At 40.1% G+C, this 26,954-nt stretch overlaps 2 protein-coding genes across 3 annotated transcripts in view; one reads left to right on the forward strand and one right to left on the reverse strand.

The window, feature by feature from the left end:
• Nucleotides 1-5,753: 5,753 nt before the first annotated feature.
• Nucleotides 5,754-9,114, forward strand: star2 (steroidogenic acute regulatory protein 2). The gene is made up of 7 exons (XM_085761061.1): nt 5,754-5,890; nt 5,995-6,102; nt 6,187-6,323; nt 6,440-6,598; nt 6,825-7,009; nt 7,670-7,763; nt 8,683-9,114. The coding sequence occupies exons 1-7, from the start codon at nt 5,827-5,829 to the stop codon at nt 8,785-8,787; spliced, it is 852 nt and encodes a 283-aa protein (XP_085617187.1). The 5' UTR covers nt 5,754-5,826; the 3' UTR covers nt 8,788-9,114.
• Nucleotides 9,115-10,540: 1,426 nt separating this feature from the next.
• The window catches only part of adamts14 (ADAM metallopeptidase with thrombospondin type 1 motif, 14), a 44,248-nt gene continuing 27,834 nt past the window's right edge, over nt 10,541-26,954 (reverse strand). For both annotated transcript variants that reach the window (XM_085760786.1, XM_085760785.1), the window contains exons 8-22: nt 22,949-23,092; nt 22,630-22,762; nt 21,656-21,769; nt 21,362-21,510; nt 19,905-20,077; nt 19,556-19,689; nt 18,482-18,605; nt 18,179-18,259; nt 15,132-15,295; nt 14,873-15,038; nt 14,449-14,581; nt 14,034-14,241; nt 12,698-12,827; nt 11,465-11,572; nt 10,541-11,349 (exon numbers count right to left, since the gene is read on the reverse strand). In XM_085760786.1, coding sequence (XP_085616912.1) covers nt 10,784-11,349; nt 11,465-11,572; nt 12,698-12,827; nt 14,034-14,241; nt 14,449-14,581; nt 14,873-15,038; nt 15,132-15,295; nt 18,179-18,259; nt 18,482-18,605; nt 19,556-19,689; nt 19,905-20,077; nt 21,362-21,510; nt 21,656-21,769; nt 22,630-22,762; nt 22,949-23,092 — 2,527 coding nt within the window. In that variant the 3' untranslated portion in view covers nt 10,541-10,783. The remainder of the gene's footprint in view (nt 11,350-11,464; nt 11,573-12,697; nt 12,828-14,033; nt 14,242-14,448; nt 14,582-14,872; nt 15,039-15,131; nt 15,296-18,178; nt 18,260-18,481; nt 18,606-19,555; nt 19,690-19,904; nt 20,078-21,361; nt 21,511-21,655; nt 21,770-22,629; nt 22,763-22,948; nt 23,093-26,954) is intronic.

Consider the following 26,954-nt stretch of genomic DNA (forward strand, 5'->3'; position numbering starts at 1 on the left):
CAGTTCAGTTTCAACACATAGTCACATTAATCATAGAGATAAAAAAAAAACTAACAAAAAAACAAATACAATACAAATAACAACTGAAGTAGTCAAAAAAAAACAAAAAAACATTTGCACTCAAATAAAACATTTGAATACATTCAGAGATACCAGACTTTGGAGTTTGAGCTCTGACTGCAAAATGTGTATGTACATTTCTGTTCTGAAATGTTCCTGTCCCTGAGCCTGATGTTGTTACCCCAGCAGACGATGGCAAAGAATGCAACACTTGCAATGATGGACTGAAAGAACAGGCACAGTATTACATTGCAGATGTCAAAGGACCTGAGTCTTCTCAAAAATGAGAGCCTGCTTTGTGTCTTTTTGTACACAACACTTGTGTGTACAGACCAATGTCATCAAGGTGTGCCCTAAGGTACTTGTATGACTGAACCCACTCAATGTCAACCCCATCCACAGTCATGGGCCTCAAGGATCTCTTGGACCTGCCAAAGTCAATAATCCTTTCTTTGGTATTAAGCAACAAGTTGTTCTTGTTGCTTAATACAGAGGACAGAAAACCAACCATTATGGTTGTTAAGGTTGGAACTTGGAGGTAAAAACTACATCCATATGAACATGCGTAATTTAGAAGGGGGAAAAAAGTGTAATGGCTGTTAGTGTGATATGGCGCAATAAACAGCTTAACCCTGTTCACTGACTTAATCACACAAATCGTGACAAAGGTCTTTTATGAATTATAAGCACACATTGGTTTTACCTCCATGCATTCACTTTGTCCTTGGACACAAAATATAGTAGCATTCCTGAAGCCTTTCAACCTTTTTACTATCAGTAATATTGTGTTTCCATTCTTGGTTGTTTTAAAAATGTGTTTTTTGTGTGTTGGTGTGTGTAACTCATTATAATTGACAAGGGAGTCATTAAGCTAAAGATGAATGCACTGTATTGTAGCATACACATAAATAAACACAAAAGCAAAAACAGCAAAAGCTTTGTATCTTGCATGAAATAAACTGAAGGCGAACTGTAGCCTGGCTCGTAGTTTTTATCCTCCTCCTTGTACATGTGTACATGTAAGTCCGTATGCACATGGGTGCATTATTGAACAGCCAAGGGCCCGAGGGCAATAGAGCTGACTTTGAAGTACCTAACATTTCTTGTTGGGGTGTCAGGCAGTCACAAAGACACACACACTGACCGTACTGTGTCACATGTCCAATTATGTGCAACATGTGCTAGAGCATTTGTTCATTTTCCAAAGAAAGACTTGCCAAGAAGAAACACTGAGAGTCAGCTATTACCCCAAATTCTATGCGCTGTACAAAACAAGGGCCGCCTTTCCCAAATTTGTTTAAAAAATACAGCTTTTAGCGCTAAGAGCTTCTTCCGCTCTAAAGAACGCTGTGAAAGAAGGACGTGTTTCCCAGAGTCGCTCTTAGCTTAAGAAGATATTCCACTAAAAAGGAAATGTAAGATCGAGCTGACCCACCCTTCAGAGTCTTCTTAGTCACCAGCGCTCACTTATTCAGCCACGTAAGGCAAATCAATATTACGCTAAGCGAGATATTAAAACAGTATGCATCGTATATAGCCTATGTTTAAAACATATTAAGTTGTGTGCTGATAATGCTCCTTGTTTAGTCGGCAGAACTGTACCTCGGTGACTCAGTGTATTCTTTCCTTTGTTTCCTGCTGTCGTTTTACACCATTTTTAACTGCACAAATTTAAATGAGGATATTTCTTCAGAGGTTGTTACAGGTAAAATGAAGATTGATTATTTACATAACTAGTTGGTTCAGGATCAAAATACATGTGCTGCTGCACAGACCCAATTAAACTCTGAGGTCAGCACTGGCCATTTGATTGTCCCCAGAATGGATTCATTTAATTTAATTTCCTTTATTAAGGACTGCACAACAAATCGGCAGAATTTGCTTTCGGCACAGCATGGAAGCACATAGTTCTGTGTTGGCACAAAACATCATCATCATCATGCCTGTGTTTTTAGATGCTTTTTTTTGTGATACGTTGAAGTTTACTGCGTAAGTGACTGTCCAGACTACGATACCAAACTGTGATGGATGATGTTGATGTGAGAATGCTTTCAAGGATAGCTATGAGACCTGGAGGAGGAGATTTTGTTTCACTTTGTATTTCTTGTGTTTCCTGAGGTGGAATAGTCTTTGGTTGGCCTCTTTTTATTATATGACTTGTGTTATTGTCCGATTGGATTCATAATAAGTCTTAGCCTACATGACTCAAAAATCATCGCCAAACACAAGTTGTATTACTTTTAATTCAATCCCATGCTATTCTTAAATCTGAATAACATTATTTTGTTCCTGAACCCATTTTCTGGCACTGACATCTAGCTTTCTTGACCTTTCTGTCACTTTTCTTCACTTCATTCTCTTCTGATCTGATTTATTCTCAGTGTGTTATGTAACAGTTAAGACAACTAGAATATTATAATGCTGCGTTGGCCATGAAAAAAAGCTGAATGCATCTCTGAATGCATTCACTGCAACACATCACCAACACTTCATGGACAACTCACATTTTCAGCTCGAAAAATTGTGACAAAGACCCATTTTATACTGTAGCACCTTAATGCTGTGCAGCATAACAGCATGAAAGGCCACATACTTTACACTTCCTGGAGTTCTCAAACAAATCCTTGCCACATCTCGTCCCTGGTGGCGTGACCGCAGTTTGAGGTCAGCTGGCCTGGTCAGCAGGTGAAGTTCAGCATTCACGTCATGAATCCTTCTCACAAGGACACCTGTTGGCTCCGGGCGATAAGAGGCAGCTGCTTTCCCCGTGCTCTATCAGCAAACACTTCCGCAAGGCAGCATTGAGTGGAGAGGGAGGCACTGGCCCTCTACCAAATATTTCGCAAATATGACAGTAACCTGCCTTCACACACACATAGAAATACACACTCACTCACACACAACACTAACCTCACTAATGTAATGGTCATATGAGGAGAGGGAAGTGGAGCTGTGTCAAAGTGAGACTGCACAGCTGAAAGTAGATATGTTTTGGTTTTTTCTTCCCAGATTCCAAAGATATTGTAGCCAGACTGAAGAGGGAGTCTAAGTAAATAAAGGAGGTCTGCTCAGTGACGGGGGAGTAAATCAAAAGCAATTATTCAATCAGGTAGTGAAACTAAATGAAAACATGAACCAGTTTCTGGAACTATAATAGGAAACCACCATGACAATAATTACTGAATGAGTTATGAAATGTAACCATTGGTTTCTAGAAATTATAATTCACATTGATACCATATCCAATAACATGGAAATCAGTTGGTTCCAATTAATGAAGGAATGAATGGATAAACAATGAGTCAATGAAATCAGAAACCAATGTGTCTAAAAACTATTAAAAAAGACTTTGTTTAGAGATTTGTGTATGAAAAATGAATGAACAAAGTGCATTAGAACTTATACTGTATAATATAGAGATCCAAATTCACAAATGCATGGTAACTATATAATTAAAATAAATATCAACTGTTGGATGAATGAATACTCATTATTGTGTTATGCAATCATGCATCATATACATGGTAATTAGCTGTTATTCTGAAAATGAATCTATGCAGAGAGGGTTGGATGAACAAATAAACAAATTAAACTAAAAAAAAAAAACTAAAAAACATTACATTTTTAACCTTTGTACCTGGGATCATTATTATTCACACAGGATTACTAACCAGACTTTTTCCTCTGATCTCTCTGAGCTGCTCATCAAAGGAGGATTAACATCCCCCTCTCTCTTTTGACCACCTTCTTATTTCCTCTGTGTCCAACATCTGCAGGCACAAGTGTGTGACTTGTGCAGTCTAGATGTCACTTACAATCTCCGTCTCCAACCTCTCTGACATCTAATTACCATTTGGCTTAGCTCGTATGCAAAGATTTCCTCCTGATGGGTGTAACAGAGCCCATCAGGGCCGGGTTTTTTCTTATAGACCCATAATTAGCATTTAGAAGACTTATATTATGAGGATGATGATAAAAAATGACTTGTGGAATCATATTGATAGAAATTTTCTTCAAAATTCTTCCTGCCTCACAACCTGATTTCAGTGGTTTACATTGTTGTGAAGTGGTGCAAACACAAGTACATTGCATCTTTTCACACAATCCAGTGCTGGTTTATCAGCGTGGCAGTCGTCCTTACAAAGCGGCTCTAATCTTTGCTGTCTCTCAAGGTCACATGTCAGGGCTCTGGCCAAAATAAACTGAAATTTCTCACAAATTCCTTCTGGCTCCTGGAGATTTAGACTCTCGTGTCTTGTGGTTGCTACAAATCAGTATGTGTAGTGAGCTGAATATAAAACCTGTGTGGAAATTTTTGCTTGTCTGTAATTATGATCTGGAATTGATTATTTGTGCCTTTGATTTAGCCTTATTTATCACCTTCATGCCTCTAGTCTTGCATGTGCCCTTAAGATTCTCATGGGTAGTATTTTATTTTGGCATTGGACTAAGGTACTAGATCAAATTAGAGTCAATTTTATTTTTATTTTTGCACTGAGTATGCTTGTACCATTAAAACAAGATGTGTTTTGTCAGACAATGCAGCCCATAAAAGCTAAGAGGACACTGCATGTCATACTTTTAATAAAATTAAAAAATACCGGAAAAACTAGACTTCAGTTAAATTTGACAGAAAGTTTAGCAGCAGCACTGACAAAGAGCCATGTTTGGCTTGAAACATTGCAGTCTTCCTAATAGGAAAGGTAAGTTCTTTGAGAGATTGAACCTTCTAAACCACTTGGTTAGATTCATTTGCTGTGCTCTCACCAGAGATTATGGACTCTTTGCACAGCTCCACTACTTCCTGAACTTAATGCTGCTCCTTTGTTTCCTGTCTTACATTATTGGACAAACCGGTTAATCCAGGTGGAGCTGTGCATACTAGAGCCCATTATCAACCAGCATCATCTTGGAAGGTACGACAGCTTATATGATTTCAAAGAAAAGGACCTATTTGTGTGTCTTGCTTTTACTATGTAGCTAGCATAAGCATTTACAGCTGTTTAGTAAATAGGATGTGTTGTGTGTTCAGCATTGGACTTCCTGGATAATCCTATAGATCAGATTTGCTGATTTGTTCACAAAAACATTGTATACTTCACACAACTATTCCTGAAAAATTTAAATTAAAATTTAAAAAAAAATTAAAAAAAATTAAAAAATTAAAAATAGGCCTATATATATATAGTTACCACCAGTAACTCAAGATGCAAAGAAATGCCAGTATTAACCCATGTCCCTATTACGCCTCTTCTACATAGTTAGCATGCTAACCAGCAAGTGACACTTTGCACCCGGCTTTGTGGAGAGTGATAACCTCTTGGATCATTAGTGTGTGATTGTGCATGATTACTGGAACCAATCATACATTGACCACTCTGCTGGTTATCTACTTCATCTTAATATGCAGAAATAACATCTCTTATGTGATTGCTATGTGGTGTTTCTGCCATCATTCATGGCTTGAGCTGCTAAAGTATATGAAAGTGAAAAATGAAACATTCCAGTTTTCCTATCTGGGTCTTAAAACTGGGTCTTAAAACTGTTATTCAAACTTTAAACACAAATGTGATAAATTGTCAGAGCAGTTACTCTTGTGTTGTGTTTCTGCTACCAAACCTCTTGTCAAGTGTGGCCTTCAAAACAAAATTCAGAACAGCTCCTATCTTCCTCTCGTGGCTTATCTCAATGGAGCGTCCTTCACAGGCCATATAAAGACCAGCGTCTCGTTCTGTTCCTTTGCTGTCACTGCCCGAGACAGCCAGTATGCTGCGTGCTGTTGTTAAGCTCTGCTGTGGCATCTCCTACCCACATCTGAGGAGTATGGCAGGTAAACACTTTATCTTAATTCCTTTTTTATGCAAATTGATGCAAATGCGGTGCAGAATTTCACCTCTTTTTGTTTGCAACACATTTCACTGTTCAATCATGCAGGACTTCAACGTACAGCCATGGCAGTGATAGGCCAGGAGATCACACACCTGCAGAGATGGGGACAAATCCAACATCACATGAGAGTGGCTGCTGGTTGGAATTTTACTGGTAAGTAAACTGCACTCTATTGACTTAAATATTATTTTCTCGTGTAGTTGTTGTAAATATAATGAAGAAAAAAACATTTTACAGAGCCCAAACCAGAAGATGTGAAGCCCATGCCATCAAAAGAAGATCAGCTGTTCTATGTACAACAAGGTCAAGAAGCGATGAGGAAGGCTCTCAGCATGTTGGAGGACAAAGAAGGATGGAAGGTCGAGATCGCAGAGGTAACAACACAAGTTCCTTCTCCAAAGTTCACATCTCCTTTGAATAAATAAAAAGTCTCAAAGTAAATATTTTTTTTATTGTTACACGTCCATGCTTGTTTGCTGCTCCTTTCAAGAACAACGGGGACGTGATCTGTAGCAAATTGGTGCCGGGGGCCAGGAGGGTCTTCCGACTGGAGGCGGTCTTGGAGGCCGGTGTGGACGAGCTCTACGACCTGCTGTTTGTCAGAGTGGAGGAGATGCACCAGTGGAACCCCAGCATACAGCATATCAAAGTGAGCTGCTGACCTTTGAATATTTCAAAGGTTACTGCAAATAATTGGATATTTCATAAGCAATGAAACCTGTAAAAAATATCACATACCATGAAGATCTTTGTGCTCACATTTCTTTTTAAAAGCCTTAGTTCACTGACACTTGTTAGCAGTAAGAACTGTACTTGCAGTTTCATCCTGCAGTCCGAGATGTGATTTGCAAACTTATTTGTGTCTCTTGTTGTAGGTTCTGAAGCATGTTGGACCTGAAACAATTGTCACTCATGAAGTTTCAGCTGAGACAGCAGGAAATCTGATAGGCCAGAGGGATTTCCTCAGTGTCAGGCATAGTTGCAAACAAAACTCCAGCGTTTATCTCGGAGGAGCAGCGATTCAACTGGACTCATTCCCACCACAAGCCGGGTTTGTGAGGTAGGAGGATCATCTGCAGAGCAGGCTGTAGTTTCCATTCAACTCTCATAACATACAGTGTCTGTGTGAGGTAATCTCCGTCCTCCAGATGGTGAAATGTCAGTACAAAATGGGAAAACACCTTTGACTCGACAGCAACAAATCCGGTGTTATTTTCTATTGTGGCATTTTAATGTCTTATGACAGTCTGTGGTAATTTGCACAGCATTGAAGAAGAACATCAGTGGCCTTAAACGTCTGCTCTCATATCTTGTGTAGAAAATGTTTTATTGGACAAACGTCACAAATGTGTTGATAGAGGAATACAACAATAGATTAGAGTTAAAACATGTCATGTTTGAAGATACTTGGCTGGCTAAATGTACATGTCAAAAATGAAGACTTTAAAGTCTATGGCTGCAGTAGCAGTTCTTTGTGGTGCTAAATGCTAACACAGCACCATAATGGTAATCCCTTAACTCACATGCCTGTATTTATGATGTAACTAACATTTGGGTTTGGTAAATGTTACATTTATATGCAGTTATGAATACAAAAAACATGTTTGATGTTGTCCGATCCCATTTTCCTACTATGAGCCAAGTAACTGATCCATAATAATATGTAATCAATCATTGGCTGAATACTAATGGACCAATGACTTTGCCTACATGTTTACAGAGCTGAGGATGGACCCGGCTGCATCATCGTACAGGCTCTAGATGGGAACACAAGAAAAAGCCGCTTCACGTGGCTTCTTAATATGGACGTGAAGGTAAACAAATTTATACAGGGAACATAGAAAGGAAAAACAGGACTCTGGTGTGTGCAATATGTATCTGTTGTTACTCCGCCACTTCTCCCAGGCTTCCTCCTGGTGAGCAGTGGGACTCTTCAGATTGAATGTTTTCTGCTGTGCCCAGTGATAAACAACTGAATAACTGAACCACACAGACCCACACATCCTAAATCGATCTGTGGTTTTCAGCATGGAAAAGTGCTTAATTAGAATTACTGCTGTTAAATCGCTTCTAAATATTTGATCTGGTTTCACTCATTATGCTCTCGGTAAGCATCAAGCGCCTCCTTCATCCTTCAGTGGAACAGATACAAATTACTCTGATGCGAAGTACACAATTTTGTAAGAAAAAAAGGGTATGCGGAATAAATAAGTATGCAGGCAACTAAGACAAGGAGGCAGACCTGAGAAGTGGTGTGAGGTGTGTGGTGGATGAGCAAATAAACAGCACAATCAATCAGTGTGAGAGAAGTGATGAATGAGGAGCTGGTGGTTTACGATGAATAAGCTGCCACCTTTCCGGAGCCGCAACTGTAGATAAGGATGGGTCCCCTGGTCTTCATCAGCTGATAGAGATTGCTGTTTTGTCATGAAGACATTTCAGTTGCCAACACAGCAGAGACTTACATCTACATAAACTCTATCCCTTAATGAAACTTGCTAGATGGGACTGAAAGATTGAGAAAAATCTAGTAAGCGGACCTTGAATCAATTTTATTTTGGCCAAACAACAATTTTTCTTATCCTCACTATTGTTTCTTATTTCATTTTGATATGACTTTTGCTACTGGTGCGTACTGCCACACTGAATACTAATTTGCTGTGCTATTTTGCATATGAACAGTAGATGCTCCTTTGTTCACTGGGACTTAACTGAGGCAACTTTTGTTCACAGGGCTGGCTGCCAAAGTCCATTGTCAATCAGGCTTTGCCCCGAGCACAGCTGGAATTCACCAGACACCTCCGCAGACGTCTCACAGCGAGCGCCACCCTGGGCTGACTGAGTCTGTGCGACACCCACGCGGCAGCATCACCCTGTCATCGCAGGGGACGACTGGGTGATGGAGGCCTGGTGACAGCCTGGCAGAACTGCTGCCCTTTCAGCAGGGGCAGAAATGCAGCCTGGAGGAGAAGGTCTGCTACAACGCTCTGCAGAGAAGAGCAGAGCTGGCAGAGACCGGTGTCAGCAGCCAGGGCCAGTCTGGCCCAGGGAAACTGGCTTATAATAGGAATTAATGTCAAGTGTACTGATCAAACCTCATTATGATTCCTTGATTAGGAGTCATCACACATGACTAACTGCACTCTGCATATGACTGGACAAAATAAAGTGCCTGAATGTGCATATTTTGAGTCATTTTCATCATTTTATCTTTGTTAGTATTTGAGCATTTTTAGCAATGGCAATAAGGATACAGTATCTGATAAATATGAAGAATGCTATGTGGTTATTTGAGTTTTTTAAGTGTACAGAATTTAAATCAAGAGCCAGGACAAGGTCAGGCTAAAGAAGCTTCTCTTTTCATTCGCAGTACATCCATGTCCTTCCTTGAAAGTCTAGTAGGAAAAAGCTCAATCTACTGTAAATGAAACAGCTATTTCTAAAAGAAATAATAATAAAGCAATAACAAAACAGAGGAAAGTGAATCATAGTTCTTTCAAATGTCTTTTACTTTGTTCTCCATACCACTTAAAAATTCAATAAATATTAACATTTAAAGCTTTCATTCACGTATGTATATACAAGAACTATACAATAAACATAATGATGTTACAAACTGCAATGCAGGAATGGTGTAACAGTATGACCAACCACAGTCTGTAGACTTACAGCATCACCTGTATTTTCCATATTGCAAAACATGACTTATCATAACTTGAAATTTACACTATATACATTATTATCTCAAAAATATATCAGTTACAAAAAATATCATAATGTGTTTTTTTGTTTTTTTTTGAAAATCTTTTCGTTTTTAAAGCGTAAATAACTGACTCCACAAAGGCAGACAGAGGGCATGCTACAGTGGGGATTACCCTCACTGCTTATCAGTGAGGATATTCACCAGTACGTTGGATGTGGACAGCAACAACAACAACAACAAAAAAATGAGCACCGACGGGACAGAGACGCCATGACACTCCCTGCCAGGAATGATGACTATGAAGCCTGGAGTGTGCCAGTAGAGTAATTATAGACTTAACAAGTATTTCATTATAATCAATTTAAAACTGACAGATTTATTAATTAAATTAGCATTTGTATGATACAAAAAATATTATTACAATTTATTATGGAAATTACAATTACATTTACTCACACTCTGCTTATGTCTATTATTTGACCAGCTATAACAAGAACAAGGGGATAAAGTCTCCTTAGACCTTAAATATATCGTTTAAATTCTAATTTAATTGGTAAATATAAAATTAAATGTTTTTAAATTTGATTAACTTTTGAATTGATTGTAAATGAACACAGCTAAGGTCTGTAAATCTTCTGCGGGCACACTCAAGACTCCATAGTGACCCATACACCTCCATGGCCAACAGAGGCAGATGGTATGCAACCATGGCCTTGCTTTGACCTTTCCTCATGTTCACAAAACCAGTTCAATAGTAGTTCTAATGCACTTGAAAAACAGGCTTACACAACTGTACACAGATAAAAACATGAATGTAGCAATGCAGTCATCACATTTTGAACACGTCTTGTAGTCGTTTTAGTTTTACAGCACCTTCGTTTTGACAACTTTTTTTTTTTCTTCCGTTTTGTTTTTGAAGCACAGAGGGTAGAGCGACGCAGGTCACTCTGGAGATTTGATGAGGTAACCATCACTGGTCAGTTCACTGGCATGGAAAAAAAAATCTTCAAAAAAAAAAAAAAAAGAAAATATCTGCAGTAAGACTGCAAGTCTATCAGATGCTGCAAAGGGTGAGCTGATGTACGAGACCGTCTCACTGAGCAGCACGTTCACAACATCGCTCACTGTTCATTATTTCTGAGCTGACAGGGTTCTGTGAGTCGAGTCCCTCTCTGATCCTAAATCGTCCCTTCTTGACCTGGAAGCGACTGGGCCTAAAGTGCTGTTTGGACTGTGCTCTTTAGAGGCACCTCCACTGGAGTCTGCTGTGGGCCGTAGCGGCCCTGGAGGTAGAAGAGGCCCCGGGTTTGAGTCTCCCTCCCCAGCTGTGAGGAAGGGGTCGCCGGTGGGAACCTGGGGCAGAGCAGCACCTGTGGATGGCGAGGCTTCAGCAGCGGTGGCGGTGGTGGTTGGTACTGGGGCAGTGGAACGTAGCCGTCTGAAGATGGCTTTAGTGGTTTGGGGCGGGCTCTGGGTCGTAGTGGGTAGAGCAGCCATGGGTGACGAAGGCTGAGAAGGAAAGGAGGGCTCAGGTTCAACTGAGGCCACTGCGTCCTGGAGGTCAGGAACATGAGTGCCCAGGTTTTCTTTCTTGTTGCAAGACTCACAGCAGAGCTTATTATATCCAGGGATGGAACAATAACGGGCAAGAACCTCCATTTGACAGAAAATCGATTTATCCCCAAGACATGGCTCATCTAGTAATAAAAGAGAAGACATCAACGAGAGTGGGAGAAAAACACCTCTACTGTATAGATGATTGAGTTTAGCCGGATGTGAGTGCTTTCTAAAACAAACAATACATTGACTTACTTGAAGAGATTTTGTGGACAGGATTTTCAGGAACCCTTTGGTTTAGAGTTTCATCTTTCATGGTGGAGTTCCCCATTGTTTCAACAGTGAGAGAAGACACTGGCTGTCCTGGAGGGCACAACAGGAAAGATGGAACAAAAATGAGGCTTTAAAAAAAAATTCCTACATAAAGAGGTTAAAACAGGAGCCACGAGACCAGAGAAAACTTCTTGACAACCTCATGCTGCTTTAGGAAAACAAGAGCCGGGTTGTTAGGAGACCTATAATAATGCCTGGTGCTATTTACAGAACACAGGGAGGGCACAACCTGGACGTCATGTTTTTGACAAAAACCGCTCTTTTCCACTCACTGGTCTGCACAGGGCAGGATAGGAAAACAGGTCTCAGGTCTTTGAAAAGGCAACAGTGTGATAAAATCTGCACGAGGGCATCAGCACAGACAAAGAAGCTGAAACATCTTGCTTTCTTTCTTTCCTTAGACAGTTAGCATTCAGAGGGCTCTTTGTACTAGTGAAGTAAATTCCATTGTACTGCACCTTTAAACAGATATAAATCTCAAAGTGCTGTACATTAATAGAAACAGATAAGGGGAAAGGAAAATAAAGATAATTAAATGAAATGGGAAGATATTCAGACCGACTTAATAAAAGCTTGTCTGTATGAACAAAATAAAGTCGATGTCGGTTCATCTGTTTCTGTAAACATGTTGAGAACAAAACGTGCTGTTACTGTACAACAGCTGCTGTTATTCACCGTGGGAGCAGAAACTTTAGTCATGGTGACATAATGTTTTTGTTAATGGTGTCCCAGAGTGACAAACAGCCTATGATTTGTCACAATTACATCAATTGTTGAAATTGCACATGAGAGTTTTCTTGTTTCTCAGTGAATAAAAATCAACAATTTTTACAGTAACTTTTAATTTTTAACGAATTCAGCTCATGTGCATGAAGCAGTTATCCTGCACCCACATGTTTAGTTTAATCTGGCTGTGAGATTACCTGTGAGTCACAGGAACACAACATCCTAAATCAAGTTTCCTTTTCTTGTCCTTGCTTTTAAATCTATTGTCAGGGGATCATAACTACCCACACACTCAGTGCCAGTTCTTTACAGTCTCTCTGCATCCATCCATCACATAACAGAAATGACCCAGTTTCTTTAATAGTAGCCTATATTTGAAATGGGCAGCAAACTGATCAGCTGTGTAAGTGTTGTGTACGGGTATCTCACCTGGACAAGGACTTAGTTCACAGATGAGGACTGTTTCTGGTTTTTCACCCTCGCATTCTCCGATTGTGTTGTCGCTGGCCTTGCAAACCACCTGCCTTTGTTGGATTCCTTCGCCACATGTCACCGAGCACTAATACACAAACACCACACACACACACACACACACACACACACACACACACAAGTTAAAGCCAAAGTGTTATTACAGCGTAGTAGCAGCTAAGTAAATATTTAAAAAAACAAAAGCTTTCAAACTAACTCTTGACAGACACAGTCAACATCTACCACATGTGCCAGTTTAATTTTGACATTGGCGTCCAATCTGGTAATTTGCTTCTAATCACGGCATATTTACCCCATGAGCAACAAAACAAACCTTTTGTTTCGTGCCAGAATATTCATAGCTTCTTCAAAATAAAGCCTTGACATCCCTCTATATTTTAAAGCTGTGGGGTTTATTTTGTATGAGCTCATTTTCTTTTTAGGTCTTCATTTCCACTTAAAAGGACTTGGAATCTTTCTTGTTTTTCTTTTAAATGAGAAAAAGATTGGTTTAACTTGATATGCACTCTGGCTTTATGTGTACAGTACATGCAGTGTTGTTTGTCCTCCAGCAAGAAGAAATGACCTCTCTGAGCTGCAGTAAACAAAGTCCTCATTGAATAAGCATAAGTTAAACATTAGCAATGGTGAAATTGTATAATGCAAGAAGTTTTACATACAGTTTTATATCATGCACTTTATTCTGTTGGTTTTCATTTCAAAATAAATATCTTCAAAATATGTAGTTAACCCCTGAACACCCACTGTCCAGTGGGGCCGGCATTAATTCGAAGCTATAAGACCCACAGGGCAGTGAGTGTTAAAGGGATAGTTCAACATTTTGGCAAATTGGCCCATTGCCATAATCCCTATTGTTTTAGCAGTAGGTTCGTTACCTTAAATTTTTGGTGCAAGCTATTTTTAGAATGGCGGAGCAGAACCGCGAGCTGTTCAGAGCTACGCTACAGAGGCTAATGGGATTTCTTGGTTTCCCTCATCAAACTCATCAAATACACAATCGAACAACTCCAAAACGCTCTCGTAGACAAGTTGTGACCTGCACATTCACCACGCTATGAGAAAATGCAGAGACTGCTGGCCCAAAAACTGCCCCTGACAGGGCTGCAGGGGGCAGCGGTTTTGCATGAATTTACCTTGAAAATAACTCAGGGCCAATTTTTCAAAATGTTGAACTATATCTTTAAGGGGTATAGAGTCAGAGGAACATTTCTGATTGAATTCAGTAGTGCTGCATGAATGTAAATGAGCTAAGATCAGGTAAGAACTGGCTCACCTGAGACCACGCCCCTGTCCTCCACTGGGCGGGGCATACGGTGTGGTTACAGGCTCGCCTGGTCTCGGGACGGTTCTCGGTGCAGTGTTTGCTGTGGACGAGTCTGTTGGTGCCGTTGTGGAGAGCCTGCATGCACTGCACCACTCTCGTATGGTAGCCAAGCTTCCCGCAGGTCTTACTGCAGGGGCTCCACTCTTCCACCACCCACCTGTCAACACAGCAGGCTCTTTGAAAAGCTTTCCATTGCAATTGAATTTTTTCCCCTCCATTAGTTAGAGTAAGAACTCACTTTTCTTCTATAATAGCACGAACCATACCTGGCAGCATGTATGGTCACAGAGCTATTATCACCACTTTTCATGCCGCATTAGATTTTGAAATGAATGTATAGATGAATCGTCTAAAGGTCACTTACGTGGGCTGGCTGCACTCCTGCACATTGCAGCGTTTGCGGATGGGTTTGGGCTTTTTGCTGGTTTCACAAAAGTTGCGATGAACCAAACGGCTGTCACTCTTCCTCCTGCACCCGTATTTTGTGTACTGTATGCCTGAGATAGAAGAGGATTATAACAAGAAGAGTCAATTATACAGTTAAATGTGAGGCTAAAATGTTTTTCAACTTTCGATCATTGCACTTCCTTTATGCTCTATGCAACCTAATCTATGGCTACAAAAAAAACGAATCTAAACATGTTTGATTTATAATTAAATGAAACAGGGAAAATAAAATTTTACACCGAAAAAAATTGAAATAGCAAACACACAGATCTACAATTTAAAGCTTACTTTGTTTTCTACATTATTTTTTTTTTCTTTTTATTACACATACACTCACTGACCTCCCCCACAAGGTTTGGAGCACTGAGACCAGCTCTTCAGTGCCCACTCATAGGTGTCCAGTTCAGCCAGAAGTACATTGTTGTTGGTAATAAGCGGTAACAGGTCTTCATGTATTATATACTTATACGTCAAGCTGACTTTTACATCCTCTTCCTGGGGAATGACCTGCGATTCAAGGACAAATAATGTTTATTAGGTTAATATATAATGAATCCGAGGAAAAAGCAAAGAAACAATAGACGATCCAGTCCCACCCACCAGAACTACAATGCCTTCGTGCAGAGGCCCGCTCGTTTTTAGGTTCTCCTTCTCGGCGTCCATGGAGTACTCCCACTGTAGACCATTTTCAATGAAGGTCTTTGATTCAGCGTCTTCACTTTTTGCATTCAGTATGAAGTTTCCAGTAACTTGATTCTTCACAGCTGTCAGTGATGAAGAGAGAAAGTATTTTATGCATGTGTGGTGGGAAAGAATGAGTGCACATCGTGTAGTTTTGAGTTTCATTCATTAAAAAATCTCAAAAATTGATCAGAAATTCAGGAGGAACCCATCCCTCGCCAAGAGATTTTCCTTTAAGAGGGAGGGGGATTGTGTCAGTATGTATTTTGAGATGTTTGGCGTCGTGGTTAGCCAACAGTAATTCCTCCCAAGTTGTGTGTCATCTCCTCTTCCCATGAGCTAATAAAAGCCAGAGAGGAAAAGAGAAGAGAAGACGGGTTTGGCGAAATAATGCCATGATGATGTTGCCTCATCAGTCACACAGAGAGCTATTGTGAGCACAGAGATACAAGTCTGTCACGTTTTCACAGACCTGTGCTTCTTTAATGTGCAAATTGCACTTGCGGTACATAGAGTATATACTGTAAAGCCTTTCTTGTGCAGTGTTCAATAATGTACATGCAGCTGCAATTTAAAGCTGTTAACAGGAATCCTGTTTTCACATCACAACAATAGTTCCTGTGATAATTAGACATCTGTCATATCCCACAAGGCACGATAATAGACTTAAAATACACATGACAACCCTATAGTACTCATTGTTTAAAAAAAGAAAAGGCTACATATTACTGTGTGTGTGGCAATTATTTATAAACCTTGCGTCCTGGCATTCTCTTTAATCTCAAAAATGAATGTAAAGGAATACTCTCCTAAAAGTCTTTTTTTTGATTATCAAATATGCTCTTTATGTTTAAAAGCTGTCTTTGAAGAGTTGCTCCTTGGGGGAAGAAAGTAGATGTAACCACAGTGGTCACAGTGGACTTCTCTGAAGTATAATCCTCATCCTCACCAGATTTTTATATTTCATTTTGTTCCACAAAGATCATTAATTCCACTAAAATCTTAAGAGGAGGTGAAACAGAGACACGTTTAGCTCTGTTGTTTAAAACTTACTGAACAGCAGACAATGTGGATGTTTCAGGAGTTACTGTAGGTTTGTGTGTCTTTATGCACATACTGTATGTTGTTTTCTTTTGTTGTCATTTGTTGTTTTTTCTCATTTTCTTTCTTCCTTTTTTCTTTTATTTGACTATTTCATATTTTATTGCAACAACTGTACATAGATCTGCAGCCCAGACTTTCTATTTAAAGTATTCAGCCAGTGGTTGTCTGTGCAGAGCTCAGAGATGATCCCAGTAATGTAAGTGTTTGATGACATTCATCTACATTTGGTTTCTGGTTGTAGTGTAAGCTTTATCTATCAGTCATGTCATAACTACTGCTGAAACAATATCACTGCACAATTGAATCCTCTGATTTACTCCTTTGTATCTTAGGCTGCACATTCACCAGCTACTTATGACTGTTGTTGTCTTGGATTCGACTATTAACTTTGTCCATCTGTGGTTGTGAAGTGTGTAAAGTTTATTTACGACCCAACAACAGAAAATGATACGGTGTCAGTAGAGGGCGGAACAAGCTGTTTCATCTTAACAGCAGTGTGTGATATCTTTCTGTAGATCTTTTTTCTTTTTTTTCCCCCAAATAGTGTTAAAATCTGGACAAATGAGGTCAGAGCTTGTTGTATTTGTTTGTGTGTGTGTGTTCTGACCTTTTAATGTTCCTCTTTATTGAATAAAGAGGTTGAACTTGGTGACCCTGTGTTCATGTCTGAAACAATCAATTAAATTACCCTGCTAGTCTCACAGGGTAAATAACCTAGCAAATACAGTTATGTGACATGGTCTCTCTCTCTCTCACACACACACACACACACACACACACACACACACAATACTAACAGTGGACTACACCAACCAAATGTGACCCACTATTTCAGGAAAACAAAAATACAAATACAACCCTTTTATTTAAGATTTTCTTCCAAAACAATGAACATACCTGCATAACTTTTTTTTGAAGTTGTCAATAGGTGACCTACTGTACAGCCCTGCATGTCTGCCTATCAAAGAGGGGAACTACAAGATAGTAGTATAGTATATATTATAGTTGCAACTTGAGTTTTAAAAGTTTTGTCAAAACTTTCACATTTCAGTAAAACCTGAACTTTAACACACTGAGTTATTCGGTCAGAGACACTTGAGTCAACTTTAAAAAAAAGTATGGAAATGATCAAACGCCATGAGCCGTTGGGTCAGACACTTCTCAGCTGTATTCCTTAGACCCGTTGAGTCTTTGAGCTTTGGTCTTGGTGGAAGCTCAGACTCATGCCCTTAAATATCCCAAACTCTGAGGTAGTTGTGAAAAGAAAACTTGAGCAGTATTTGTTATTGACTTCAATGGTTTGGCCCCAGTGATCAAACCCTTGACCTCAGAACTTCTCAGCGGTCCTTCTGGCTCCTTGGAAGTCAAACAACAAAATGTCACTTACTTCCCTGATAACTTAACCCACAACCCAAAAAGCTTTGAAACCTCTGAAACCCTGAGCCAATGGGCCAGACTTACACTATGAGCTACATTTATTACAACCTTTAAGTTTTCACTTTGGACCTCACTGAGCCTCATAAAACCGAACCTCAGAAGCTCTGAGCAGTTTTCTAACACGCTGAGCTAAGTTAACGACTGCTTCACTCTCTCTGAGTTTTTCATGTTGTCTTTTGAGTTCTCTATTCAACAGAGAAAGACAGACACAGCGTGTTATGTAGTGGAAAGCTGCAAGTCCAATTCTGGCTCAGCAGTTCCCTGATAGTGAGAAGCCATGGTTGGATAAATGTGTGAGTGCACACACTTTCAGGTACAAGTCATAATATGATAATATGATATGACAAGAAATAATATGAAAAACTTATTTGCAAATATTTTTTTAAGTGAGTAGCAATTGTGGAAAGGATTTGGGAGACACTTACCAATAATATGAGGAGAGGTTTCGTTCTCTTCAATAACAATGTGGCGCGCTCCTATTGGGATGTCGAACATTTTCAGCATCCCTAACAATGGAAGGAGACACAGCATGATTCAGCTAGGAGGCTGAAACAGCACGTCTTTGCACTGGAGTGTAATATCAGCCAATTATTTCTGAAGCAGGACACTGAGATAGAAGACTAAGGCCTCTGGATAAGTGGTTTTGAGTGTAAATGATGACAACCGTGTGGTATAATAACTCTAATGAAGCATAGCTGCTGATGTGTGTCCATGTAGTGGATAATTACCGTTCTTTTTGGGCGTCTTGGTGAGCGTCAGCTTCACGGTGCGACAGTGTGAGTTGTCCCCCTCGCACACTCCACATTTGTCCTCTTGTTTGTACGAGCCAACCTCCTTGTCGCAGCCGACGTGCTGTGAGGGAAGAAGGAGGAGAAGACAGTCAATCAAATCAGGGTAAACTGTGCCTCTGGCTGTTATCCAGACTGACGTTACTCCGCTGGGAGAATGATGCCATGGGAAAAAAGCTGCACACATCTGGATGGGAGTCTGGTGGAGGATGATGCATACTGGAAACACACTAACACTGCAGCCAAAACACTAAGTGACTGAGCTACAAGCAATGAAAGACACAAATTTATGCTCAAGGTTAATAAAGAGGCAAAATATAATATAATATGTCTGTTTTTTTTTTTAGTTTAGAAATCAATTTATGTGTGACTAGCTCTTCCTGTTATTTTCAAAGTGCACCCTGAGTACTCCCTATGGTACAATGGTATTTATCAAGTGTTATTCATCATTAGATTATACTAATATTAAAAAAATCACGTATGATATAATAGTCATTCAACTTTATAAACTAGTAATTTAATGATAATTAGCTATTCAACCTACAACTTCACTGCAAGAATATGCTTTCTTGTTTAAAACTGTCATAGAAAGTCAATGTGTTTTCATAATGAAACACTAATGAATGTACAAGCCAGCTAGTTTAAATGCAATATTAAAATGTTAATTAAAACAAGATTTTGTTTTTCAATTTAGGTTTTAACATGACATTTCACTCAGAGTGTGAATCATATTTACCAAACATGTGACATTTAAAGTCTGTGTCAAGTTAAACTGTGATTTGTTTGTTTGTTTGTTTGATTACTTACATAAGAAAGAAAGTTTCTCTCAGTTTAATATTACATCTTTAATCTTTAGAGTTTAGAATAAGACGCCTTCAATTGTTTGAAAAGAAAAACATTTGCATATTCATAAATTCTGGATTTCTCATTGAGGGAGGTTGAAAAAGCACAGTCTCCACTTTTTACATGTCTCAGAGATGCCAAGAGTGCACAAAAGTCGCAGTAAAGACGTACCAGACATTCTCCTCGTGCGCACACACTGAAGGGGTCTGTGTAGCTGCAGCGAGTCCCATCGTGCATCACCTGGTTCATGAACACCACCTCTCCTGTTTCCTTTGACTTGCAGCTGAGCTCACACTTTCGGCCTTCTGAAAACACACAAGAGCACGCATCCATATCTTCAGAGTCTGACAAAAGCATCAGCACACGTGATGGGACACAGTGGACAGAAAACTCCCACCTCCCTCTGAATATGCGTGCAAGCAGCTGTTCCTGCAAATATCATCTGTCCACTTTGCGAGAAACTTTTTCAGCTCACCTCTGAAGCACCGAGCCAACTTTGCTTTGCACTTCATAGACTTACCATCTGGGTGCTCATATGGCAGCCAGGTGTGCTTTATGTTTTTGTGGTATTTGTTGCTCCTCTGGACACATTGCTGGGCACGGAAGTCTTCGTAAGGGCCAGCACACTCCTCGGTGTTGCACATCTGGTAGTCAAAAGCAGAGCCGGGGCAATCTCGACCACCGTAGGCAGGTCTGATCAATGACAAACACAATGATGCTTTTTATTGATTTTTTTCCCAAATCAATTGTAAGTGTATCACAGATGGGAGATTGAAAGTTCATGTACTGAAAGAGGATGGGGATTTTATGAGATAGAGCAAATGTACCAAAGGCCCAAAAGCCCACATTTATAAGGAGGATGAAATGGACAAAAAATAAGGCATGTTAAAGTGATTGACAGTTTGAAAAATAAAAGTAATAAAAACACAGTGATTTCATTGTTAATGTAAGCTTTAACAGTAGAAAAGTGTTTCCCTCCTACTCCCTAACAGATCATCTATCCATACTCAGTGCTACATGGACCATATCACTCTAGGGTGGCTTTTATTGTGAAGGTCTGGTCCGAGCTGCTGAGATTTTGAAGGTGAAAGTTAATTAACTGCCCAAAGCAGAGATTTTGACTTGTCGCAGGTGTTACTAAGCAGCACCAACAATGGCTCTGTTGTGTTCAAGTGTCACAGTATGACAGGCCGTTAGTGGCAGCGGGCCAGCGTGAACAATACAAGGAGCCTGAAACGGAAGCAGCGAAGTGGAACTCAGCCAACACTCTTTTTATTACGTGCACCTGTGTTTTCCTACAGCGACGAGTCCAAATGTCATCTGTGATAAAGGCTTGATACTTAGCCACATACTAGTACAGTATGTCCTATATTGTTCAGACGCATGCACAGCAACAACACTGCACATGTAATAGTTCTGTTTTGTTTTCTAAGCTTTTTGAGGGTTTTATTTCCTTCTAGCCGTGAGAAACTAATCCACACCCTTTTGTGTTGCACCGTGAGAGACTATTGTACTTCAGCAGCATTGAGAAACCCCTGCTGAACGGTAATTTTTTATGAACGTAGAGTACAACTTCTGTGTGGCTTTATAATTTTGTTCCCATTTACTTTGCAGAACACCATGATTCTGTAAAGGTCTTGAATCAAGATAAATGCTTCATTGTGTCCCGTGGGGGTGAACAAAAAAAAACAAAACAAAAAAAAAGACCAGATGGAAACTGGTGAAAATATCGTCTCATTAAAGTATTAAAGTTTAAAAAAAGTAGCAAAATGGCAGACCTCACACTCATGAACACTTTCAAGTTCGCCAGCGCTGGATCAGAAACCGGTTCTGCTCTCCAGCTCGGCAGTCACGCTCTTACAGTATGTCGTCATGCGTTGGATGAGCTCACAGATCATAAAATCTATTTGGCTACTGAATAAGTAGTAGATTTAGTTTCAGTGCGCGCTCCTTTTGCCACCCAGAATCAGTACTCACGGAGGGTTGTTGCACTGTCTGCTGCGGGAACGAATGCCACCTCCACATGTTCTGGAGCAAGAGCCGAACTTTGACCATGAGCCCCAACTCCCATCGTGGCCCTGAGGCTGCTGGCTGGATCTCCAGATGCAATGTCCTTTGAAACACCACTGGGAAAAAAAACAAAACAAGAGAAAGGACAAGTCACACCAGAAACCAATTGTCCCTCTCTGCCTCCAATCTTCTGAGAGCTCCACTTTGCGGCCTTGTACAATTAAAATTACGATTCAAAGCTGCTTCAGAAACATTTCCCACCTTTCCTGGTGCACACTCGGTTCCATCCACTGGAGGTCCTTTTTTTGTTTTACAGAAGTACTGGTTGTCAGGGTGGCTGCACCACAGCTGCTTGCAAGGGTCGTAGGTTCGAAACTGAGTGAGGAAACAGCAACATTGAGCTCACCGGACACAGGGATGAGTAAACACAGTCATTCATTCAGGTTTGTCACGCCACAGCAGGAAAATATACCCTTACTGGGCTTAAATCTAAGAAGGGGTGTGTGTCTACATTTTTTAAATTGGATTCTTGACATGACTTAGCTGGTATGCCTTATTGTCTGCTTTAAGCCTTGAAATCCAAAGACTGAGGGTGAATTCCAATTCCTATTTTAACCCTCAATCTCAAAAATGCACACTCACGCTTAGTGCTAGTATAGTATAGTGCTGTCCTGATTCTCAGAATGTCAAGTTGAGGGACAAGTTTAAGGGCTGTATAATAGCCCTCAATATTGAGATTCTTCGACACCACCCTTGGGAGCAAGGGCTACCCAGAATGCATTGCGTATTTTCACTTCAACTTTTGTTAATAGCCAGCCGGTGCGGACAAGCCATGCTGCTATCGTTTAGTTACAAAATGGTCATTTTTCTCGGTGGTAATGTAGTTGTTAAGCTGTTTTATCAAGATACAGCCTACTGTATGTAAAATGTTAGCGCAGATAATGTTATAAGATGACTGAGCTAATGTCATCTCCATTTAAGGGGTGTCCCATTTCTAAGTCACAAAATAGCCCTTACCACTTGGTTTTGAGGGCTCCTAAGATTAAGGGTTGAGCTTGAGGGTTAAGACAGGAATTGGAATTCATCGTTATTATTATTACTTGTTATCTCTTGTAATGCTGCATCATGCTTTGGGTCTTTATCTACGTAAGGGGACTTCAGGATTCCTGTTGACTTGCAAGGGTGAAATGAAGTCAAATCAATAAATCAATATTTTAGGGATTACAGGGACTTACAGCGGTGCACATTTTATAGCCAACACCAAAGTCAAAACGGCACTGCTCGTCCATAGAATAATTTATTCCAGGGAGCTCAGGAAGCTTGGGCCACTTGTGTTCAAAAGGATCATCCAGCAGGCAGTCGTAGGAGCTGAGGGAAAGATGGGAACAATAGAACTTGTCATAATGTGAGATCTTTGGACACCAGAGGAAGAAGCCGTTTTAAAAAAAAATCAATAACACATTGAGCTGCTTCATACATAAGAGGCGCAGCATTAAACCCATGAGGGGACAAGAGAAAAATGAGAAATCAGAGAATGGTAGAAGCAGAATGTACTGGATGTATCGATTGAGCTCCTGCTTGCTGCAGCGTGACCAGTGATAGCGGTGGAAAGCGGCTTGGACGAGTGGTGCCATGATGCTCCCCATACTGGTCTCATCAGCACAGCGGTTTCCCTGGCCATCGTGCTCCATACCAAGCCTGACAGACAAAATAAAAAGAAAAAGAAACAAGAGGTGTAAGTAAATCATGACCAGCCAGATCACAGCAAACAACTACAACACAAATGACACTTTGGACCTTTGAACACAGACTGAACTGCAGGCTATTTATTAAAAACTGTCATGATTATTATCATCATGAACTGAGACAAAAACTTTTTTTTTTAATAAAAGACAAAAAAAACATGGCAGGAATGGTGTCCTGGAAACTCCACCTGTTGCTCAGCAACTGGCATTGGCTGGGCTCATAGTATTATGTTGTTAAAATGTTGTTTTTGCAGTTTGGTTTCTTTTAAGGAATTAACAATCGCAGTTAAGTAGTGAGCTTTGTCCAGATCTAGCTGTTCCCCCGTCTCCTGTTGTGCAGGCGGATGGAACAAGACAGATGGACAGGATTTAAGCTCTCTACACTGTTACTGTCTTTGTTCGGAAATGAAGCAAACTGTCTTCTACAGGGGGCTCGGATGTAATTAGTAACCACCAACAGCTCTGTTGGAGACAAAATTCTAACACAATGATATTTCCATCTATAATCTCCATACACATTCTGGTTGATCCTGCAGCATTACTCCATCGTCTTTGACACGCTGCAAAAGCAAGATCGAGTTGTCGAAAGTCATAAAAATAACTTTTCTTAAATGATTGAATCAAACTGGCAGTAAACTTTTTCAGCTACTGCCTTCAGGCAGACGCTATCGGCCCATCAAAACGCACACATCCAGATTCAGAAACAATTTCTTCCCCCAGGCTAGTTTGCGCATTACTATTGTGATTTGCTGCTGCCTGATGCAGCATTGCACTATTATCTTATGCAATGGTGTCATTGTTGTGTTATGATGTCCTTACATCAATTTCTAATATGTGTCATGATGTTTTACATCAATTTTAATTTTAACACGTGGATGTGTACGGATGTGTGTTGTTTTTTCCCTTAGGAGTAGCATCATAAGTTGCGTGCTTGAGCATACATCAAAGTATCCCAGCTCTACTCCACAGTATAAGAACCTATATATATGCACATACGCTAAATAAAGGAAATCTGAAAGCTGAAAAGCCCACTGTGAGCGGGGGAAGGACCGCGGCTCTCTGTGGAGCCGTTGCCATCTGTTGCTTCCGTGTAGTGACAGTGAACTGACATGTCATCTAAAGGGGGTCAGGAAATTACACTATTATCTGTCATCGCAGCAGGATCTCACATAATACAAGTTCTTAAAGTTTGCACATAAACTGGCAACTGAGTGCAAGTCAATTAACGCGACTCTTGCTGTATGTTGTCATCATGGGCAAACCCTTCGACTTGGGTGTAGATCCATCAAGAAGACTGCCGATTACTGTACTACTGATATTGCATGTTTTTCATTATTGCCATTTATTACACACTGCACACACAGATTCCCTAATTATTATATTTTATCACAGTCCAATTTATAGTCTTCCTCATCCCCTTCAAGCTCATTAAAAGCTGAAGCGTATCCCAGCATGCACAGAGAACGGATCACAGAGAGTTTGCCAGTCAAACTAGTCTGTGGTGGGACATGGAGCTTTGACACCTACTGGGAATTAATGGTGTTCATTTCAGAGGAAACCCACAAAGACACACAGGAGACAGACAGGACCCAGGGTGGTCAAGTCTGGTTTCACCTCAGGACTCAGGACAATTTTCCCACCAGAGCATACCGAAAGAAGACCAAACATATCTTTGAAAGGTGTAGAGTGTGTGTGATCTTTGAAGTGAAATTCATTTTTCCTCACACCTGCAAAATTTGAATGGAGGTGAAAATGTAAGAAGGCATTCAAACGTCTTGCATTTCTTTTGAAATGGTCTTTTGAATAAGGGTCTGAGTCAGTTTGCTGATTTAGAGTTTTAGATGGAAAAGCGAACAAGATAAGACTTTTTTCTTACGTACACAATTTTAATGAACTGTTATCAGACTAGCTGATCTACCGGGTGTGCAAGAATAAGATTTTATTCAACAATGTGACCTCCGCATATGGAGATATTTTCTGACAAGTACTTTTAATGAAAGACCATTTTGATTTCAGCGTTGCCTTGTATTCACAGTTTCCTTTCTATCTTGCTCTTTATCTCCACTCTATTTTGTTGACCTGATGAGGCCATGGTGACATGAAAACGATGGATGGGAATACAGAATAAATTACTAATTTGAACTCATATTTTTGTTCCCAGATTGCATTGAGAAGTCTGCTTTTTTCTCACTGTTCACCCGAAGTTCGTTGCAAGGATACATTTTCAGTAATGAAAGAAAAGATTATTGAGCTGAGAGCTCACAGAACATCTGTCAGCCAATAGCTCTATCAGACGGCACAGAGGTTCTAGGTGTTTTCAAGGGTGATTTGACAAAGACGCACATTTGCATTGTAGCTGTGTCGTCTCATACGGTCCAAGGGTCTAAAGCAGCATTATATTGTATGGGGCACATAGAGCGCAATTTGATTTCAAGTGGGCCGGACCAGTAAAATAATAACATAATAACCTATTAAAAACCAACATTCTACATTTTCCCTTTGTTTTAGTGCAAAAAAAGTACAAGTATATTATTAAGATGTTTACAGTACATTTTGTGAACTATCCTTTAAAAAAACATTATGGAAAAACATGAAATTTCGAGAGAAAAATGTACAATTTTAACAATATTATGCCTCTTCTGTCTTATGTATGTAGTTTTCACCCTGTGGCAGGCTGGTCACAATTTGACACCCCTGGTCTAAAGCCTCTCAGAACAATATAAAAAGCACTCAGATGTACTTGGTGAAAAGACATCAGTGCAGCGTTGACGTCATGATAGACTCAATCACTGAGTTCATCATGTCTGTTGATTAGATCTTGTTGACAAAGTCTCCAAGCATCAGCAGAAATAGCAAGGCGTCGGCGACAGCTCACTTTTTCCAATGCTGGCTGGATGGAGAGGTGAGTGACCTGTTCTTGTCCTCTTTTGTGAGATGCGACAGTCAATCAGGTCAGTCTGGCCACTTTAGAATACTTGTGGTGCAGAGAGAGGACGAGTTCACAGAAGTTACTTCACAGGCCCCATTAGAGGAGAAGAACTAAATTGCCATAGTTAGAATTGATAACTCTGGCGCTGGAAGTGCAGTGAGAAACTGCTAATGAGTCAGACTGCAGCTCCACAAGCTTACGGACACAGAGAATACAGCAACTTATTACATTATACTTGAATGATCTCCCACAGAGCTGGACAGAAGTTCAAACTTAAAAAAAACATAAGATATAAATAGAGGAAACCATGAGTGAGTTTTAAACAGCTTTTTTTAAACTATCCACTAATTTTGTGATGACAGTTGCAGCCTGTGGTTGCTTGCCTTTTACCCTAGTTTTTGGGAACACCAGCTGGCCTTAGGTTAGGAAACCTGTGAGAACTTTGTGATGTCATTGTGGCCAGGGAACGCAGCGATTCAGAAATGTTAAGGTGGGGCTGGTGCATGTGATCAAGAGAATTTCAAATCGTCCTGCACTCAGAGTAGAGAGAATAATACTGATGTTGTTTAAAGTTTAAAGTCTTGCTTACTACACTTTAGATCAACCTTGACAATCAGCAAAGACTGGGAACAGTACATTAAAATAATCAAGATATTAAAAAAAGATGATCTTGTAAAAATAGAAATATTAAAACTATCTATTACTATGCACGTTCTAGTTTGTTGGGTGAGTTAGCTGGAGAAAGTCGTGGTACAGCTGTGTACTGTCCATGTGAAAATGATAAAACTACTAATTGAGGAGCCAAAGGAAAGAAAGAAAAATTAGAAAAGAGTAGGACCAAGGACTGAACCCTTCCAGTAAAAATCAGACTTCTTACAGGACTTAC

Source organism: Trachurus japonicus, chromosome 19, assembly GCF_045865225.1.
Source record: "Trachurus japonicus isolate A0001 chromosome 19, Traja_1.0".
NCBI classification, from domain to species: Eukaryota; Metazoa; Chordata; class Actinopteri; order Carangiformes; family Carangidae; genus Trachurus; species Trachurus japonicus.